Source organism: Trachurus japonicus, chromosome 7, assembly GCF_045865225.1.
Source record: "Trachurus japonicus isolate A0001 chromosome 7, Traja_1.0".
In the NCBI taxonomy this organism is placed as follows: domain Eukaryota; kingdom Metazoa; phylum Chordata; class Actinopteri; order Carangiformes; family Carangidae; genus Trachurus; species Trachurus japonicus.
In genome coordinates, this window is record NC_140913.1 from 14,886,450 (window position 1) to 14,908,442 (window position 21,993).

General features: G+C 43.4%; 1 protein-coding gene and 2 non-coding genes across 5 annotated transcripts in view; 1 reads left to right on the plus strand and 2 right to left on the minus strand.

Moving 5' to 3' along the window:
* Positions 1-20,785, plus strand: part of sema3h (sema domain, immunoglobulin domain (Ig), short basic domain, secreted, (semaphorin) 3H) — a 65,292-nt gene extending 44,507 nt beyond the window's left edge. The window contains exons 10-19 of one of the 3 annotated variants that reach the window (XM_085781397.1): positions 10,527-10,596; positions 14,549-14,693; positions 15,104-15,193; positions 15,317-15,446; positions 15,545-15,633; positions 17,147-17,188; positions 17,831-17,988; positions 18,516-18,577; positions 18,659-18,801; positions 19,822-20,582. In XM_085781397.1, coding sequence (XP_085637523.1) covers positions 10,527-10,596; positions 14,549-14,693; positions 15,104-15,193; positions 15,317-15,446; positions 15,545-15,633; positions 17,147-17,188; positions 17,831-17,988; positions 18,516-18,577; positions 18,659-18,801; positions 19,822-20,334 — 1,442 coding nt within the window. In that variant the 3' untranslated portion in view covers positions 20,335-20,582. Of the gene's footprint in view, positions 1-10,526; positions 10,597-14,548; positions 14,694-15,103; positions 15,194-15,316; positions 15,447-15,544; positions 15,634-17,146; positions 17,189-17,830; positions 17,989-18,515; positions 18,578-18,658; positions 18,802-19,821 lie in introns of all 3 variants that reach the window. The other 2 variants (XM_085781398.1, XM_085781396.1) reach the window with 2 other exon arrangements.
* trnar-ccu (transfer RNA arginine (anticodon CCU)) lies at positions 143-215 on the minus strand. The gene has a single exon. It is a non-coding gene; the product is annotated as a tRNA-Arg (tRNA).
* On the minus strand, positions 1,416-1,488 carry trnar-ccu (transfer RNA arginine (anticodon CCU)). Its single transcript has one exon. It is a non-coding gene; the product is annotated as a tRNA-Arg (tRNA).
* Positions 20,786-21,993: the final 1,208 nt, after the last annotated feature.

Sequence of the window (21,993 nt, forward strand, 5' to 3'; positions counted from 1 at the left end):
TTTGGTAATATACTTTGTGAAAGTATTTTGGCTGTCATGAGGCCAACATGGTGTAAAATGCTGATAGCAGAGGATGGTTTCGATCCATCGACCTCTGGGTTATGGGCCCAGCACGCTTCCGCTGCGCCACTCTGCTGTATGTCACCCCAGATGGGACTCGAACCCACAATCCCTGGCTTAGGAGGCCAGTGCCTTATCCATTAGGCCACTGGGGCTTCATACATTGGTCCCGAAAGTGCTAAAGTTGTTGCGCCTCTGGTGGTCGTGGATGCTAAAACCCATGAGCTTTGGGTAGTGACCAAAAGAAGGGGACTAAGGATACAAGAGGCTGAACTGAGTTTTCTTTGAAAGGCTGCTGGGCTCAGGCTTAGAGATGTTAGCGTAGTTAGTAGAGTTTCTCTTCCTTTTCATTGAAAGACTGCCACTGAGGTTGTTGGGGTGTCTTCCATTGGTGACTTTCCAACTGGTTGGGGGTGTTGAGGTCGTTGAGGTCGTGAGGTCAACCAAATGTGGCATTGACTACTGTTTTCAATTGACCCTTCGCCAACTCCTCCCACAAACGGCTATTGTCCAATCCTACGTTAGCAACCGTAACTATAGGCCTGGCAAGCTTTCCGCAGTGAGTCATTACGTTTGCTTTTGTGGACACATTTTGAGACTAAAAACGAAAAACATTTGTTTGTAGAGAAGTTTGTATTGCGGCAGCAATATAGAGATGTTCAGATACGAGCGGACTTTTTTTTCGACTTGAGTAAGTGTAAATGTGGGGATAACCATATGTTCACCTCCGAAATGACAGCTGTACTTTTAGGGCTTTTACCTGGGCTTTTAGGCGAGGGATCCTCCAGGCAGGGACTGCTTTCACTGACTGATACAGGGGTGGGAGAAAAAAAAACAGCAGCGAAAGCTGTATGTGGTTCACAATCGCCCAAAAACTTAGAGTTTGACAACGTTTCATGACCAGTGAGATGACCTATGTCTTCGTGGGTTGATAGACGGTAAAATGACCAGCCCTTACTGCTGCTCTGTACATTGTCCAGTCGTGTCGTTGAACAGATGTTTTATCCTCCTGCGCGAGTCACGTCACTGAAAACTCTGAATGATCTTTGTGACTTCTTCTCTCTATTATCTCAGAACAGTTTATCCAGAAATTTGCTGATATTTCCTTTGAAATCGATACCAAATACTGCCAGGAGCATGGCTGGGAGTGAAAGCTTGCCCGCCGTAGCAACAGTAACCAAGGGGGCGGGGCTTACGCGAAGGGTCAATTGGTTTAGCCAATCTGCTTTGTGAAAGCATTTTGGCTGTCTTGAGGCCACTTTGGTGTAAAATACTGATAGCAGAGGATGGTTTCGATCCATCGACCTCTGGGTTATGGGCCCAGCACGCTTCCGCTGCGCCACTCTGCTGTATGTTACCCCAGATGGGACTCGAACCCACAATCCCTGGCTTAGGAGGCCAGTGCCTTATCCATTAGGCCACTGAGGCTTTAGTGACAGGCAGAGCAGTTTTTTAACTGACTCGCTATTGGAAAGTGATGACTGTTTGTTATATTATACTCTGTGCTAAGAAACCATCACAGGCGACTGTGGCCTCTGGTTTTCACTGACAGAGACTTTCCTCCTAAGAAAGACAGGCTACCTCAACCACTATAGCCTCAAAATGATAAACGTTTAAGGTTAACCCCCCTAGTGGCTGTTGCAGTTATAATGAAAGCGAAGGAGGTCAGGTGACGTTATTTTGGAGGGACAAACTCAACATTGGGTCAATTGAAAACTGTTTATTTCTCATGTTACCAGGATCATTCTGTAACCTTAACAACATGATTAATCTCAACACCCAAAATGAAACTCTAACTGACTGATTTTTAACCCAAACCATGTTCACATCCAATAATACTGCCCTGTCGTCAGATCAGAGGAGGCTTCTGTGGGTCGTGTTTCCTTGTTTCATGTGTAGAACATGTTGTAAATATTTATTTCACCTCCGTTTCCTTTAGTTCTATGTTTGTGGTTGTTTACTCACGTGTTGGATGGAGTTTTTGAAACACCCATACAGTTGTTTTGAGCAGAGCATCTGGTCTGTGAACGCCACATGGACTGACTCATGAGACAGGATTGCTTTGAGGTTATTGTTCAGAGCTGCAGAGGCTACATTTACGTTCCTAAGGTTCACTGTTAATGTGTCTGCCTCTCGCTGTTGATGCCACTTGTTGTGTGAAATTATACGTCAAGCCTCATTGAGCCGTAATTATTCAAAATAGCAAACAGTGGTTCATGTTGACAGACGTTCGTTCTGCTGCCCAGACGAGCTGGAACAACTCAAATTCTCCTGTGGTGACGAGTTTAGCTCACAGGAAGGATTCTCTCTGTTTACTGCTGTTTACTGCTCCTGTCTGTGGTGGTTGTTGTCGTGGAGGAAGAGGAGGAGGAGGAGGAGGACAGGCATGCAATGAGGTTTTAGAGCCGGAGACACTCGGCCCTCTGTGGCTGGATTCAGTATCATGACACCAGAAACAACAGGGGATTTTCAGCCTCTTTCCTCATCTATTTAAGTCAGTGTGTATGATTCAATGCTCTAGACCCAAGAAAGCAGCCGTCAGTGTAGCTGCACCGTCCACTGGAGTCAGAAAAGAAGTCAAAGAAAGAGAGAAAGAGGGTTTCTGTTTGGAACAGTGTCACTGAAGGATAAGTGTCACATCTGGATAAAAAGAAGGCAGGAAGGAAGAATGATATAATGTTTCGTCTGCAACGTCAACCTCTTGGGGTCTCTCAATCAAAATAATAACAAAAGACAAAGTTGGGTGATATTACACAATAGTAAGGGATCATGGGAGTTATTCCAGTGCGATCTATGCCCTTAATGTCCCCTCCCTGTCTCTCTCTCTTGCTCTCTCGCTCTCTCTGCAGCTCTAGTTAGGACTTACAACAAAAAAGCTTTACAACATCAGAGACAGAGTGATACTCCGCAGTGGACACAGGACAAAACCTCTCCAGCTATGGGAGTTGAGCTGTCTCACATGTCCTCAGCTTTTTTCTCTTTAGATCCAGACATCAACGCCCTAAAAGCACCAATTCCTGATTGTAAACTCAAACATTTTAACAAGGAAAAGTTACAGATTTAGAACTTTTAAGGGTTGGGGTGATGCAGACAGTGGGCTAGTTATAAGCCGGTATAGAAGCTAGCAGTACGGTATATTCACACAACCAATCCCAGCTGCAATGATGCTTTTAAAGTAACCTCATTTTTGATTTTGATGGCAGCATGGCCTCAGAGGACGCGGTGGCCGGGGAGTGTATGATGACTTTCACGCTGAAATCAGTCATCTTGTAGAGGCGGCCTCTGAGGGAGATTTAATATGACTTCACCCCAATCATAGAGCGAATGAATTCACTTATACTCATATATACTCTCCACCACCATTTACTCTTAAACCTCCGCCCTTGAACTGATGTGAGAATGAGCCACCAGGACACCCGCCCCGCCCCGCCCCGCCCCCACCCTGTCAGATTATTCTGACAAATGCTTTTCCCACTGTTTGCTGGTTAATTACCTCATCAACAAAAACACACTGTGTTGAAAGTGGCTCCACAAACATGTTTTGTGATACTGAGGAAAATTAATCATGTTTTGACGCCTCCATTCAGCCTCTAATCCATCATCGACTGGGTGAAGAAACTTGAATGGAAGCCCAGTTCGTCAGAAGGAGACGCAGAGGAGAGAGGGGGGGGGGGTGAAGGAGCTGCTGCCTTGAGGAGGAGGAGGAGGAGGAGGGCAGGAGGAAAGATGAAGTATGACAAGTAAGATGAGGGCAGAGGTCATTATGCAAGGTGTTGACCAGCCAAGAGGAGAAGGAAGGAGGAGGAGATGGTGATAAAGATGCTGTTATCATGGTGAAAGAGAAGATGGAGGAGGAGAAGCTGGCGAGGCGAGGATTGGATAAAAATGTAGCCTCGGGGCGGAAGAGTAAATAAAGTCAGAAATGGAGGATGATCAAGAAACGATGTAGGGGGTGGAGGTCAGCCAAGAGGAGGACAGCACTCCTCAGGAGGAAAAGAATGAAGTAATATTTTAGATGTGGAATTTCGGCGGTAATCATATTAGCAGAGGCAAGATTTTCCTGCTGTGGACAGAGCAGCTCCAACACTAGTTTTATTTTCCCCTTAAGCTACGGTGGCCTGAAAGTGACAGTTTCACAGAGTTGAGTGAATATGATAATCAGTTTACTAATCCAAGAGGGAAGAAGGGAAGAAATTCTTCCCATCAGCATCATCTTTACACCTCTATGTCATGATAAAGTGTGTTTGTGTTTCCAAGAAAAAACAAGAGCCCCCTCCTCGCAGCCGTATCCCTCCACCATTTGACTAGTTTGAGTTACTCCGTGTTCATGCAGCGTCTGGAGTTATGGTTAAAAGTGGTTCCTGACCTTGACCTTTGACCTTCGGCCACCAAAATAAAATCAGTTTGTCCTTTGTCCGAATTAATATTCATGTCAAGTTTGATAGAAATTCCCTCAAGACCAAAACCGCCACTTTCACCTTTGACATTTCACAGCAAAAATCGAATCAGTTCATCCTTGAGTCCAAGACAAGATGTGTGCCAAATCTGAAGATGATGCACTGAGGCGTCACTGAGACGTTCGGACAGACGACCTGACAACAACATGGCCGCTGCTCTGACACCAAGACAAAAGGCGTTTTCCCTCAGACAACACAGAGAGGATGAGTGAGGTGAAGTGAACCTAAAAGGGTGTGAGGAGTGATGGGATGGAGGGGGTGGGGTTAATAGGAAAGGATGGAGCAGACTGAAGGTGGAGAGGGGCGGGGTGGGGTGGGGAGGTGGAGATGAGGAGGAAATGTGTAGTTTCCTGAGGAGACGTGGTGAACAGAAAAACCTTACAGACTAATGGCTGTCGTCTATTTAATGTAAATGAGTGGTTTGGCTCAGAGCCACATTAGAGCTGGATGATTCACAGTATTTAAGTTATTATGCTGAGATTCACAGGTTATATTTTCTCTCCAAACAGATGTCCAACATGTAAAACCCCACATGCCTGTAGCCTCAGCTCTTATCATTAAGGGATGTGGCCACAGCTTTAACAGGCTGCAGCTTCTGTTGTGTGCAGAGGAATAAAAACATATAATAACTCACCATGAGATATTTCATATTTAATAGCTTCTCCACACACTGGACACATTTTACTACATAATGTCTGAGTCAGTCTGATTAATGAGGAATTTGTTAAAACCTCTTCTTGTTCTTCACTCTCCATATTTGCTGTTTTCAGTGACATTATACTTTTTAGCTCAGTCGTATACTTTACTTTCACTTCGGAACCTGACATTGTTGTTACATCATTATTTATAGTTTTACTGTTTGTTTGATTTTTAGATTGTTTGCATTAGGATGTAATTTCTAGAGATGCACCAATCCACTTTTTTCCTGTTCTGCTCCAATCCCTTTTTTGTTTTTTGTGTTGTTGTTGTTGTTGGTAGTATGTGTTAAGTTACACAAAGTTATAGTTAACTTAACACGGCACATTATCAAAAGAGCAAACAATATATAGGATGCATTAAAATGAAATGTATCCCAAAGCCTTTGTATGGTTTAAAAAGCCTCTGGAGCTTCAGTGTCTGCTGCTTTGTGTCTTTTTGGCTGCTGCATCAGAACTCCACACAGAGCACATGTTGAGTTAGCCAGCAGCTACCGGATCAGTGCTATCAGTCTAATGCCCGATAAATAAATTACCATCACTATCAGACCTGATATGATATTGTCTTAAACTGGTACAATCTCTTGCCATTTTTACTTGAGTGGAGCCCAGGAAGAGTGAATAAGTAAATACATATGGTTAACTATATTTTATGTTTATACATTTTGAGTTCATTGATGATTTTATCTGGGAAAGAAATGCATTAAATGTTGTTTATTGTTGCCTTCCAACCGGACTCAAATGTTAAAACTGGGGGAGACATCAGTGGAGATAAAATGTGTCATGGGGGGAAATGGATGGAAGGAACAGGGCCAGTAGCCGGGGGGTTAAAGAAGCAGACAAGATGGAGGGAGGGCTATTATTGGCAAATTACTATGGACGACAAAGAGAAAATTAAGAGAGGGAGGGCGGTCAGAGAGGTGATGAGGAGGAGGAGGAAGATGTTGGCATTCAGGCCAGGGAGGGGGAGAGGGAAGAGGAGAAATGAGAAGTCAGCCCAGGGGCTATGGCCAGACAATTAAGAGGAGGAGGGGAGTGAGTGAGTGAGAAAGGGAGAGAGAGAGAGCGATAGGGGCTGAGGCTGCAGGTCTGCGGGCGAGACAAGACTATCTCTCCTCCAGGGGAAACAACCTCTTTTTGTTTAGAGAGGAAGACACAAGAAGAATCCTCTGGAGAAAATAGGCCAGACAGACAGATGGACAGGGAGATGGAGGGAAGGAGAGATAGTGGGAGGGAGGGATGGAGACGGGTTGGGGTTTGGGGGGTGCGGGGGGCAAAAGTCAGACACAAAGAGAAAGCAAGAGAAATGCCTGGAGGGAGGGAGGGATGGTAAGGTCCAGGTGGATTTGAGCAAAGTGCGACGGGGGGATGAGCACCTGAAGGAAGAGATAAAAACGACAGATGGAAAAGAAAGAAGAGTGGATTTAGAGAGAGAGAGAGAGAGAGAGACAAACAAAGAGAAGCGGCTGAGAACGAGGGATTACTGTGAGTTAAAGATGGTGGCCAGCTGTCTGACGGGAAGAGAGAGAAGATGTGGTGAAGAAGATAAAGAGAAGAGAAGAGAGAAGAAGCTACAACATGATTATTTACATATTTGAAAACTTGAAATCAGATTGTTTCCCTGCACCAGCTTAAAGCAAACTGACCTTGTGTGTGTGTGTGTGTGTGTGTGTTACTTTCCCTCCCCCATTAAAGAGTCATGACTTTAAAGACTCTACAGTTTAATAAATCAAACTGAGAGGTGGAGGGAAGGTGGAGCGGCTGATTTAAAGTTGTCACGCAGCGATAACAGCGAGTCGGAGCCAACCTGAGCCTTAAATAACCGAGGCGTCGTCTTCAAAGTCTGTGAAAAGAAAAACGTTGTTCAGCCTGTGACTGAATGTGTTTTCATGTGGAGCTGGATCCACAGTGAAGCTGCAAAGAAGAAAGAGCCTGACTGACTTTGAAACAGGCGGCGGGAACTCAGAGTTTCTCCTGCAGGGATTAACAAAGTTTCTGTTAAGTTTACGTTGGACCGTAAATTCACTTTCTCTCTCGCACTATGGCTCTTTCTACCTGAAAACAAAGGAAAATCACATTTCACCGTCCCCTGCCAGTGCATGGTGTTCCCATATACACCTCATTGATGCTAGCCACATTAGCTTTGTAGCTCTGTTGGTTTGCTGGGACTTAAAGAGAAACTATGCAGGATTTTTAGCTTAACTATGCTACATTTTTACCTTAATTAAACAGCTTTGGAGTAATTGTGATGGTTTAATAAATGACATGTAACTTGTTGCGAAGGAGAATGGAGACTCTCTGCCTTCCACGTAGAGTCTCTTGGCCGAAAAACAACCAGCTCTCATCTCTGCGCAGTGCGACACAAACGCGCCTCGTAACCTGTAATCTCTTGTGTATGACAGATAAGACTACACAAATATACACATCGTAACATCATATATGATATATAACATTATGTACGGCACTATTGATTGAATTCTTGCCGGCTTCGTTGAAAACAAATGCACATGGCCGAGAGGAGGGTTAGCAAAACAGCGGAAAAGCGACCCAGACTTACATAGTTCCCCTTTAAATCAGTTGGTTCACTATGCGAACTGTCGACTCACTTTCAGTCACTTTCGGAGTTTGATCCCCGGGCCTGGGGGTCTCTCTGGGTGGAGTTGTATGTTTTAAAATTTTTATTTATTTTAGATGTAGAGCAGTGATCTGTCATTCAACCAGAGACGTTCTAATATTGCCTAGAAGGACTTTTTGATTCAACCCTTTGCAGCCAATCTCTGAATCCACAACTTCATTCATCGCCACACTCCCATTTGTCGCACGTTGCCTATTTCACCGGCCAGCCCCTGTGTTTGCTTTGATATTGATATCCTGTTCTGTAAAGACATGTAACCTACACTTGTAGCTAAAGTTTCCCCCACCTAGCTCTGTTTTTACCAGCATGACTGAAACCAGTGGTTCCTCTGTGTCATGTTTCTGAGACGAGTGTGTTATTGACTGAGTCACCTCACAGTAAACGTCTTCACCGTGCTTGTGTCCTGATCGCCGCCTCATCCACTTCACTGTAACAACTATCAGCTACTTGTTTTGTTCTTCTTCACCTCCTGCACATGAAGAGTTTATTTATCGCATATGAGTCCTGCATAGAAACATCATCAGCACTGAACGTGGCCAAATATGGTCCTGAGCTCCTCTGCAGAGCCTGTTTGGACGACTCGAGGTTGGTTGAAGTTGCAAATGGGTTTCTATCTGTTCTCTGTTTTATCTAATCGCCTCCGATCGCCCAGTAAACATGTTCCCACTTGGTCTTTGATCTGGACTGAAATGGCTTCCACCGGCCGCTCGGCTCAAAGCACTCCAGGTCCAGATATAAATCGTCTTCCTCCAGTGCCCTTCTTCTGACTTTGACTCTGAGTCGTCTCCTCCTTGAAAGAACTTTGAGGTGCTTTGGATGAAAGCGTCCAGCAAAGAGCAGATACATCATACGCAGTAATAAAGCAGAGCTGCCGTTAGATTAAAACAACTTTCAGACAAGCAGAGGGAGAGAAAAAAAAGATATGATAAAAAAGTTGTGATTAATGAAAGGAGGAGAGGACAGAGGGCTTTTCGTTGGAAAGAAAACTAGTGCGAAACGATAAGAGAGGAGAAGAGAAGAAAGGTAGAGGGATGATGTACTGACGAAGGACGGAGATAACAGCACAAACAAGATGGAAAAAATGCATCAGTGAGGGAAAGTGAATAATGAAGGAGAGATGTATTAAAGGAGGAGGACGCTGCTGACTGTGCGAGTGTGAGATGATATTAGACGTGCACTGCGGGGCTGTGGATCCACGGAGGCCACCTGAAGCAGCAGGAACGCGAGGAATGTGAGGACGGTGATCCGCTTCGTCGTCTCCGTCGCCAAGGTAACATTCTCTGCCTCAGCGTGGGAGAGGAGGATAGAGAAGAAGAAATGAGCCTTGTCTTAAAACCTCCCTCTCCAGCCTTCATCAGTGCAAATGTTTCTGAGTCTCAGCATCAACCTGAGCTCCGTCGCTCTAAAGCTTCCACGGAGTTTCTTTGAAAGTTTAAACTTTTAAAAGTTATTTTCCCAGAAGCTCAGTCAAGTCGTGTATTTATAGTTTATCGCAGCGTGACACAGGAAACAAAGACCTCTGTTCTACACCAGTGTGATGGGATGATAGAAACATCACAAACTCTTCAACTCAGACCAAAGGACAAAACAGAAAATCTGAAACTTCAAATTTAATGTGATTAAAATTGTGTGAGCAAAGACTAGGAAAAAGATATGGTGGACATGTAATGAACTGTGACGACCATGGGACGAGAACGCAAACTCAAAATACATCACACTGAGACAATAGGTGTCTCATACATGTCTCTTTAAAATTTGTCGCATGGCTGTTTTTATTCCTCTGCCGTCAGAGCAGCAGCTATCTTGCCACAAAACATATTCTCACCATAACTCAAGATTTCACATAAAAAGATTAGAAACATAGTAACGTGCGTAATATTTTTTCATTAAGGTAGTTTGTTTGTGAGATTGTATTTTACAGACATTTTGGTTTGTGGCTCGCCTCTTTTCTCATCAATCTGTTCATTGATATTTTCTTCCTTTTGTGACTTATTTTCATAATTAGTTTTAGGTCACCGGCTGAGTTTGATTAATTCTTTAGGTGAGTGAATCAGATGCTGATGGAGTTTCAGATGATGAGATGAGACATGTTCACTAGTGCCGGTCAAAACTCTGACGGACACTTTTAGTAATTAAACCTGAGTGATTCATGTTATGTTTATAATAAACCATCATTTATCAAAGCTACAATTCAAAGATGCTTCATTTCTTTATTGTGTGTCAGGATTAGAAGATTAATGTCTGATGTCTGAAGAAGACATTTGACCTCAGCTCAGTCTCATCAAATCGGTGGTTTACGACAAGTGGAAAATTCTCCGTCCACCTGATCACACAGTGTGAGGGTTGATAGGAGGAGCCGCACCACACGTATCAAATGTGATCGGCTGTGTGTGTGTGTGTGTGTGTGTGTAAGAGTAAGTGAGAGTGAGAGTGTGAGTGAAAGTGTGACAGCAGGTGTTGTTCTCTCCCACTGTGGAGGCTTATTAACGGCTACAGATTCATTACAATCAGTCAGTCAGCCATGCTGCCAGCACGCCCGACTCTATTAGTCACACAGTCAGACTGATAAAGACACACACACAGTGTGCAACAACATCTTCACTACCTGCAGTAATATGGTTTAACTCTGTCTCTTTTCCCTCTCCTTCTCTCCCTCCTTCCCTTATTCTCTCTATTCAGAGGACATCTTCATCCTCCAAGGCAAAGACAAGAAGAACCCTCTGATCTACGGCCTCTTCACCACATCCAGGTCGGTGCCTCCGTCGTACTGCAGAGAAACTTTGACTCTAACTAATCTGTCAACTGTGAGTGTGCTGAGGATGCCAGGAGGAGGAGGGGAGGGACTGGGAGAGTGTTGCATATCCACTGGGTGGAGGAATGTTGTTCTAATTGCTCATAGTTTAAAAAAAAGGGAAAAAAACACTGAATCATTGGTATTGATCAACGACCCACGCAGATATATTTAGACTCAACTGGTTACTCCAAGTCAAAAGAGAGAGGAAGATAAAGGACTAAGGATGTGATATGGTGTAAATGTGACATTAAAAAATATTATCTATGATCTGTGATAGATTTAATCTGCTGTAAATCTACTTTCTGATCAAATAAAATCAAACAACAGCTCCATTTTCAGCTGATTCAGCAGGAGGAGCTGAAGCTGAATGAAATGAAGCAGAGCTGAAACACAAAAGTGCAGTTTTGCCACACAGAGATGTACCATTTAAGTCTATTTGTTTTACCCATTTTAGCAGCTGTCCAAGAGGTCGATTATCTCCCCTCACTGTACACCTCCTGCTCTCACAAGAAGGGTCTACTGACAGTTACACATGCTCTGCAGCAGTGTTTCCCTTAGCCCATACCTTGTCTGGTAAACTGCCAGGTCAACAAGAGACCAAAAATTATTTTTTATAAATGCCAGACATAGGAAATTTTTCATTCATTTAGAAATAATCATTTGCATTTGGGGGCCTCTGAGATGCACTGTTGGCCTTCCTCTCTGTGCCTCCCCAGTGGCCTCCCCCACTGAGGGTCTGTCTCTCTGGCTCTTTCTTTAACTAGTAAACAACAGTGCAATGTAATGATGGACTGGACTGGAGGCCGGAGCCAACCTCCACTAGTATATTTCAGACCTGTGGGAAACACTACTCTGATTTACAGTAACAGAGACCCTCAGGCTCTGTCTTGTTTTTTTTTGTTTTTTTTTACATCACTGTCACAAAATGAATCTTTGGATATTCAGGACCATGAAGCATCCACCTGTTGGGTCATTCATGCAGGAATAGATGGACACATCTGATGGAGGCGTGGGAATATGACGGTCCTGTCCCGTTACCGTGACACTTGTGATGGTGACGAACGATGTCACACTGTAACGATACACCCAGACGGGATAGTTGCCTAAGTGTGTTTCAGTCATAGGTCACAGTGACAGTCATCATATTTTAACCATCATCAGTGCTCTGGATGTGGCATGGCGTGTGTGTGTGTGTGTGTGTGTGTGTGTGTGTGTCAGATTTTCCTCACACACAGACACAAACAGAAACACCCAGTTTCTCATTTACAGACTGAAAAAACTAAACAAACAGAGGTTGAAACATGAAAACACAGTTATGATGATGTTCCAGCTACAAACTTGATTAAAAACCTAGAGACAAACAGGGAAAATATGAAGCAGCAGGATCTCAGACAATGTGCCTCGTGTTAGTATCTGCAGGAGGGGAATTTGCTCTCATGTTAGCAAGAGACGTTCATAACAGAGAGAAAGAGAAAAACATTTTTCTTCTCCATCTGGGACGGTGCGGTGACACAAATACATGAAACTGAGACAGACAGATGAACGGAGAAAGGCTGATATTCAAAGAGGAGAAGCTCATTAGGACCGAAGCCGAAGAGAAGCAGGTGAACAGACGCAAAACAGCAGCGAAAATAAAGCACAGAGGGGGAGAAGAGAAAGGCAGAACAAATGAGCAGACACAGTCTGTAGTTTGTCATTTTCTCCAAACTTCCTGACGGCACCACACCGAGCTCAGAGACCAACCCAGAATCAGAGGTGGAGTCCCACAGTAGCAGCTTCAGCTCTTGGCTCGGCCGAGCAGGGAGTTGGTCGGTTCTCTGGGTTTTGGAAAGTGTCTGGAATCTCAGCGGGGAACGGACAGAAATCCAAAGCATCACCCAGGGTGGGGTCCCAACCACAGGACTGCAGAGAGCAGGAAGGTCATTTGCTCTGAATGGAAACTTTTCTCTGAGCCGCAGTCTGTCAGTGCTTCACACACAGAGGGTTTGTCTCCAATGCTGGATGCTTTCCTGCTTCTTTCATTTAGCGTTCCTGGGAGACCTTTCAATTAAGTAACTCGGGTAAATTTAGCATCTAAACATTGTTTTTAATATTTTTTAACTGACTAAAAATAATAATAAGCCTAGATGTTGTCCAGGCGTTTTTGTTGGGCAACAAATAGTGAGCATGAGCAAAGGGGAAAGTATGGTGATGTACAAAAAGACCAGAAACCAGAAGCTGCAGTTCCTCGGCTGACCACTAGAGTCTGTCTCCATCAGTGAGTCCGTCCCCATAGACTCCAGTGTTAACATGTCCAACTTTACAGCAGAAATAAACATGTTTACAACCTGATACAAGAACAGTTTTGGTCTCTGCAGCTAATTTCCTGTTTATTGAACTCACCTTTTTACACTTTATCAGCCACTAAAGCTATGGAGGACTGAGGCTCCACACAGGCTCCTCCCTCTTTGACCATACTTGGATTATCTTGGAGTTCAGGGGCGGAGTCAGACACTGCCAAGAAGGCAGCGGTGGAGCAGCTCACGTCGAGCTTCAGAAAGCTGTGGGCGGTAGGGGTGGGAGAAAAAATCGATTCACATAGATATCGCGATATCTTTTTTGACGATTTTTAAATCGATTTTTTTTTTCAAAAATCGATTTTTTTTTTTTTGAAAAAAAAATTTTTTTTGAATTTTTTTTTTTTGAATTTTTTTAAATATTGTGCAATGTGTATTTGTTAGCCTCTTTTACATACAGAGAGTACAGGCTTTGAAAAGGGTTTAAGTTCATTTTATAATGGAGTATGTTAATTTATAGGCTCCTACAGTGTTTGTGTGCAGATAAATGTTAAAAATGCGACTAAAAATCGAGAGAATCGGCAATATCGTAGAATCGCAATTTAAATCGAATCGGCATCCAAAAAATCGTAGAAGAATCGAATCGGGAGAAAAGCATATCGTCCCAGCCCTAGTGGGCGGTGTCACAGAGTCAATCCTAATCATTCATCTACAGCCTGTAAATGAAGACGGACGTCAGGGGGAGGTTGTGGTGAATGAGTGTGACACAGAAGAGCCGTATTTGATTCCCATGTGAGACCAGCTGTGTTGTGTTGTTTTTTTATTATTCATGTCCATTTGTCGTTATTGTTACCATGACAACAAAGATTGTCTAATATGGAGGAATAACTTATTTTAACCCAAATCACCATCTTTTCTAAACCCTACATAACTGTGAACAGTATTAGGCTATAGTAACCATGGTGATGAATTTAGGAACACCAACCTCAGTACAATTAGCGTGTTTATCATTGTAACCTTTACAACCAAATTTGTCCGACCAGATCACACAGATTAGCTACAGTTGTGTTATTTGGACCAGTTTGTGAACTCAGACACAATCAAACTGTGCATGTCTTCTCTTGAATTTACTGAATGGGTTTTATTCACACTGGTTTTATTCGGCTGTGGTTCTTCTGTCAGAACAACTCGAGTTTTCCCTCATGGTCATGGTCTAAATGTTTTTTTTTTCTTTGACCTCCTCACTGACCTGGAGGTTCAGACTGAACATACCTGTGACTCCCTCTCACAGTGCAGCCTTTCTATCTGTTGTCTTTCTACTGTATCTCCTTGAGGCTGTAGGTCTGACAATCGCTGCCAAACATTTAAACCCCGCTGTGAGCTGCTGTGGTGGGACTGATGTGCTAAAAGCAGCGCGGTTAGTCCGGACGCTGGTTGGAGCAGAGTCAGGGAACTGAAGCGTTGAGGCTGAAAAGCCACAATGACTCACAGCTCCTGAAGCAGAGCCTCACTTTCTCATTTAAACTGCTACTTGAAGAGCAGAGAAACATCAAAGCTCAGCTCCAGATTCAGTCCTAACAGCTGGAAAGATGATTGATGAACCTCTTCCTCTCTGTCTGGTTGATCCACAGTGATATTCTCAATGGCTCGGCTGTCTGCGTTTACCGCATGGAGGACGTCGTCCGGGCGTTCAAGGGAAACTTCCTGCATAAGGAGGGGCCTCAGTATAAGTGGGCGGAGTTCACAGGCAAGGTGCCCTACCCCCGACCAGGAACTGTGAGTTTACATTCAAATATCTCTCCCGTTTTCTCCTAGTCAATAAATGTCCAATAAACTAGTGATGTGACTGTTTGTAGAGTTTTATAACGTTTTATATAAACATTTATAACTCTGGGAAATATATTAACTAAGGCTGTGTGCACATTTATTCAGTACAAGATAATACACAGGTTTGACTTTACTCATTCTAAGCTACACAGGGATGCATTTACTACTTATTAAAATATGATTAAAATATGATAACAGACATAGTTTGTGTATATTTAAATGGATAAATAGAGACTTTATTGAGACAGGCAGTCACACTCTTACACTGTGAGTTTAACATGGACTTCTGTTCTGTTTTTAAAGTTAAATTAGGTCACGATGGCTGAATAAATGACTTTCCGTCTCTATCTCTGTCTCAGTGTCCCAGCAGCACATATGGAAGCTACAGCTCGACCAGAGAGTATCCTGATGATGTCATTTTCTTCAGCAGGACTCACCCACTGCTGCAGGTTCAACATCTCACTTCATCAAATGACTCAGTTTTGTCTTCTGTCTTCATCGCAGGGACACAAACTCTGAACTTGTCTGATTATAAAATCCAGAGTCCTGACAGTTCCCGCTCTCTTTTGTAGGAGAACGTGTTGCCACTGGGCGAGCGCCCCCTCCTGGTCAGAGTGGGTGTTCACTACAAATTCAGTAAGCTCCTTGTGGACAGAGTCGAGGCCGTGGACGGTACTTACGACGTCCTGTTCATCGGCACAGGTAGAGTGTGTGTGGTGGGGTACTTGAGAGGTGTAGGAAGTTCTTTAACCCTGAGGTTTTCACAATAAAAGCCTTTAAACCCGTTGTTCTTGGTGCAGACTCTGGTCTGGTGCTGAAGGCCATCCACCTGCCCAGAGAGCACGGGCTGAGTCAGGAGGTTACTCTGGAGCAGCTGCAGGTCTTTCAGGTATGAGCAACACTGACAATGTTCACAGTGTTCATTAGATTTTACACAAACACGCACACCCACACTGTTTATAACTGACATGTTGCAAGTCTGCTCAGATCCCACAGTATAGGCACCATCAACTAGTCTCCAACTGACCTGACTCATGTGATTAATCACATTGATAAGTCTGCATGTAAGATAACATCTCTGTTTTTTATTTCTCTGCTCCGATGACAGAGCAGCAGCCATGTTGTCTTCAGCTCATCTGTCTTCTTCAGATTTAACAAGACAACACATGCAAGACACAAAAGTGACTGACCCAGCTAAAGACTAAAGCTAGCTGTGCATATTAGGAATAATATGTGAATCATGTGATATTGAAGTTACAATAAACCAAATAAACTCACTCTATTTTCAAACACCGCTGACAGGTACCTTTCTTCATGATGTCAGGCCATCATTGTAAATAAGAACTTGTTCTTAATTGATTCTGCCTGGTTAAATAAAGGTTAAATAAAAAAATAACTTCTAAAGTCACTTTTTTGTGTGTTGTGAGTTTTTACAGCTCACGTGTCCAACAGATGAAGCTTTTTTAAGAATTTGTAGCACCTTTGTGTCTTTGCATGTGTTTTCTGAAACTGCAGTGAGTTACTGTAACCCCACCGTAGAATTTAAACAAGCGTTTATCAGCACTCCAGGACAAACCGGTTAATCATTCTTTAGCCAAAACTCAAGACGTCAGACAGGGCTTGTGACAAAATTAAAAATTTCACACAAATGGTTCAAACTTTTTGAACAGGATATAACTGAGTCTAGTCTGAGTGGAGGAGAAAATGACCTTTTAGTTTTAGAAAATGACTTGACTTGTGTGATCGATCACACTGATAACCTGAATGTAAGACACCATCTACATTCATGAGGAACATTATTATGACGTAGTAATGCAGCACAGGCTTCAAATCAGTCTGCAAATCACGCAGCAGAGCTGCATAACAACAATGAAGACTGACAGAAATCTACATCAGCTTCATGTTGTTGCAACAGAGCGGCAAGAGTCACTTTTCATCCCACACAGAAACAAATAAAAGAAAATCCAAAACACATTTGCAAGAACATGTCTGCACAACCCGTAAAGTTGATTATTTTTGTAAATCAAAAAGCACAAAAGAAGTAAATTCTGCTCCAGGCCTCTGCTTTGTGGTTTCACTGAATCAAAGATTTACATCACAGAAACTTCACATATATAAACTACTGTATAATGTTACATATGGAGCTATAGGAGCAGCTCTTCACAAAGCTGATGGCACTGAGGTCTGAACACATCTAGCACAAAATCTATCTATCTATCTATCTATCTATCTATCTATCTATCTATCTATCTATCTATCTATCTATCTATCTATCTATCTATCTATCTATCTATCTATCTATCTATCTATCTATCTATCTATCTATCTATCTATCTATCTATCTATCTGTGTTTAATTTTAAGCTCGATGTGTTTCTCATTTTTCTATTTTCCTCCTTGCAGCACAAATCACCTGTGACAGTCATGACACTCTCAAAGAAAAAGGTAACAGATGAAAGAGAGAGAGAAACTTCCAAACTCTCCCACACACACACACACACACACACACACACACACACACACACACACACACACACACACACACACAACATCTCACTTATCACTCAAATCTCCACCTTGTATCTCCAAGGACAGCTCCACATCACCAGTTGCTATGGTTACCCCACCTCAGTCAGAGCAGTAATGAAGAGATGCCCCCCCACCCACACACACCCACACACGCACACACATGCACAGAAATACACCTTGCATTATTAAAGTCGTCTGGGTTTCTTGAAAAAAATATCTTACACTCGCTCACACATCAGCATATAAAGAGCAGGCATCAAAATATTTGTCTCACACAAACACACACACATAAACACACACATACACACTCTGTGGTCAAACAGTGACATTGTTACACTGACATCTTTAGACATTTAAGCTGTTTATTGTCACTGTCTCCATTTTTTGGGGCACAAACTGAAAACTGAATGCTCTTATTTATTCCCCCTATAACCTCCTCTTTCCTCCCTCTTTCCCTCCTCCTCCACTCTCTCCTGTTTTTCAACCCTTGGCTTTCAATCTCTCCTCCTCCTCCTCCTCCTCCTCCTCCTCCTCCTCCTCCACCTCCTCCTTCTCCAGCAGTGGTTGTTTGTGGGCTCCAGAGAGGGCGTGTCCCAGCTCGCCCTGTACCAGTGTGAGCTGTACGGTCAGGCCTGCGCTGAGTGCTGCCTGGCGAGAGACCCCTACTGCACCTGGGACGGACACGCCTGCAGCCCCTACATGCCCACAGTGCGCAGGTAGGGATCATACAGATGGTGTAGATCAAGAGACACTAGGGCTTTGCAGGGGATGTGGCCTGTCCCCAGCCCTGTGGTGTCCATGTTTTTAAAATATGTTACATAAGATCTGAAACTCACTTAGTGTGTAATCAGACTCTAAATATGATCACTGTGAACCTGATATCCTGAAACAAGTTTGTTTTTTTTCTCTGTGAGGGAAATTCACAGCTTTATCCCATGAAGTCAGATTTTAAACCAGATTTGTTGATAGTTTAAAATGCAGCAGAAATTGCACCTCAACTCTTTCTGATGAGATTTTAAGCATTGTCCAACACAAAGCCTGAAACCCGACCTTTCCTCTAGTTCCTTCCTCACCGCCCAAAACACACTCACAAAATCTAATAGAAAGCTAGATTGCCATGAAATTTATTGAACAAATTGATTTTCCTGAGTGAATTAAATCATTTTATTTCAACCTTTTCTGCTCCAACGACTTTATGGTATGCAACAGAAATGAAGAAGCTTTAACATGTGTCTCTGTGCAGGAGGAATGCTCGCCACCTGGGCGAGGACGAGGACCCGTTGACTCAGTGCGTCAGACAAGGAGGTGAGGACACAACTCCTTGTCCAATGTTAACACTAGTTCACAGGATGGGCAGACAGTGAACACACTCTGTGTGTCTTTCAGCTGCCCTGCAGGTGGAGGCGGAGCAGAGGGTGATGATGGTCGCCGAGGGCAACAGCACTTACCTGGAGTGTCTGCCTCGGTCCAGACACGCTGCTGTTACCTGGTACAAACAGGCTGGAGAGAACAGTCCTGAACTGAACCAGGTAGCCCCCCCCAACACACACACACACACACACACACTCAGTCAGACCCAGACTCAGATGAGGGTCTGTTGAGACCAGAACCAGAGACTCACAGATGCATCAGAGCGGTTATTGTAGTTAGCATCTTGGGTACCACTTTATTTGACGCCTATCTCTATAACGCATTATAACCATACTTATAATGAGTTATAATGCAGTTATAGCACTGTATAACTATAGTTATAAACACTCATAAATGATCATACTGCTTTATAACAATAATCATAACACACTACACTATAAAGCATTTTATCATGACTTATAAGGTCAGCTATTATAATACGATGTAATTGTTGGTAACTCGGTGACACATCGATAATGCATTATAAATATAATTATAATTGTCTTATAAACGTGTATAACTATCATTATAAACACTCATAAATGATCATAAGACTTTATAACAATAAGCATAACACATCATAGAGCATTATAAATCTATTACAATACTTGACCTTATGAGCCATTATAAAATGCTCTATGATGTGTTATGCTTATTGTTATAAAGTCTTATGATCATTTATGAGTGTTTATAATGATAGTTGTACATGTTTATAAGACAATTATAACACATTATAACTATATTTATAATGCATTGTCGATGTCGGCATTGTCAGTGAGTTACTAACAATTATAATGTATTATAATAGCTAACCTAAGTCATGATAAAATGCTTTATAGTCTGTTATGATTATTGTTGTAAAGCATTATGATCATTTATGAGTGTTTATAACTATAGTTAAACAGTGCTATAACTGCATTATAACTCATTATAAATAGGGTTATAATGCATTATAGAGATAGGCGTCAAATAAAGTGCATCTTGTGTTTAACACAGTTGGCGTCTCCTAATGTTTATGTTGTTTGATCGCTTTAGTAGGATCAGAGAAAGAGCAGAGGACTGTTCAAACCACAAACTCGTGTCATTGATTTCGGAAAACGACCCGGACCAACTTGTCTGATGCGTCCATCTTTCTCTAGGTGGTATCAGGCGAGCAGCTGGTGGTTATCGAGCGGGGCGTCCTGATTCGTCGAGCCGAGCTGACACACGGCGGCGTCTACCACTGCCAGGTGGAGGAGCACGGCTACCACTGGACCGCCGTCACCGTCCGCCTCGCTGTCTGGAGCCCGTCGGCCAACCGCCTCTTCGCCTCCTGGTCCGGCTCGTCCTATCAGAGCGCAGGAACCCAGCCCTGGTACGAGGACGTGATGGCGCTCATTCACCCAGGAAACCTTGGCCAGCACTGCAAGGCCCTGGGATACCGCCCCCCACGCAACCACCGTCGCTATGGTGACGGCATGGTGGCGCCAGACAAGGAGAAAGAGAGGGGGGAGAGGCACAAGCATGGAGGAGGAAGAGGAGGAGGAGGAGGAGGAGGAGGAGGAGGAGGAGGAGGAGGAGGAGGAGGAGGAGGAGGGGGCGGAGGGGGAGGAAGAGCAGCAGGGAGGAAGAGTAGGAGCAAGCCCCAGCAGAGGGCACCAAGGAGCGCCTGAAGGTGTCACAACGAGGGGGCAGAGCTTTGTGACTTAAAGACACACACATCTATGTTATTTTCCACATGAACACACCCATGCACACACACACACACACACACACACACACACACACACACACACACTTAACTTATACAGCGAGACACACACATACTGTATGTACAGAGACTACAACATGCGCATGCACTTATCTATAAAGAAAAGAGACATTATGTCACCATAGCAACAAACTGAAACTAAGCTACACAACAAGACGTGAGGTGAGTTGAGGATGGACGGCGGCTTCACCTGGACACAGACTGTGTGAATACACTAGGAGAGTCGAGAGCATGCTGACCGAAGGAAACACAGCATGAGACTCAGACCTGTAAAGGGATGTTTATGTTCGGAGCCTCAGCAGAGAAAAAATATATGTGTCTTGTTCCAAATGTTGAACGTAAGAAAAAAGAAAAAGTCATCCAACTCTTCTGAAACAAAGCTAAAAGGACGACTGTAGTTTGCATGTTTTGCCCGCTAATTACACATCACACTGTGACAGTTGTCCTCCAGAGCAGAGCAGATGTTTTTAGACTGATTTCCTTCCTTCCAGGCAGAAACCGGCCTCAGAGATGTTGTTGCCCTTTTTAATGTCAGACGTGTGTGATTGAAGCGGCACAAACTGTCCTTTGTGTTGTGTTCAGGTTTCACGGTGAACTGAGACTCCACTGCTCAATAGCTTTTTATTGACAACACATGTTGAAAGTAAACAATCAGATTCACTGCGTCCACACGGCTACATTTTCATTTAAAAGCTAATCTCTTTTCCTACATGTCCTCCTCTGTCCACACGGCTGCAGAGTTTTCAAGTATAGCAACTCTTCTGATCGGGATGTTTTATTTTTGAAAACTCTAGGGTTGTAAACTTTGGGGTTGGGTTTTAGTTTAGAAAAAGCAGGGATGTTATTTTATTTTGAAAACTCTAGGCTCTTGCTTTGTTCTGAAAACTGGGGTTGTGTTTGTTGAGATTAGTTTTATTTTGAAAACAACTTTGTTGAAGTTTGGACAGAGACACAATGACATTTATGACAACTATATAGCGGGCGATTCACACATGCAGCTGATGGTCATGCGACCTGTGTGTTTAGTTGTGTTAGTTTTAATGGAGGTGGTTTAGTTTAAAAAAGTGGAAATGTAGCCGTGTGGACGCAGCCTGAGAAGCACAGGTGAGTGTGTTAACCAGGATTGGTTGTTGTGAGTCAGCTGACTGAACAAAGGTTTATAAATATAGATTTTCCCCTTTAGAGTCTATTGATCTATAATCTTTGATATGTGTTGAAAGATTGTTTGCAATGATCGATAATTAAAGGGCTTCAACCTTCAAAATGAACTTAATAGTTATCGAGCTAATTAACTTACTCAGCAGCACATGGAGGAACTTGATTGGTTGATTGATTGATTGATTGATTGATTGATTGATTGATTGATTAATAGGGTTGTGAGGAGCAGTGAACAGCTACGAACAAACTCTGAGCTAAGTGGAGCTGGTTTCCTCTGCGGGGGGCGGAGCCTAACCACGATCACACACATGAAACGAAGCTTTGATGAGGTCACAGATCTGCTCCCCCAGGTCGTTGCCGCTCTGAGCAGCGTGTGAGCTTCACTGACCTGAGGCCACGCTGG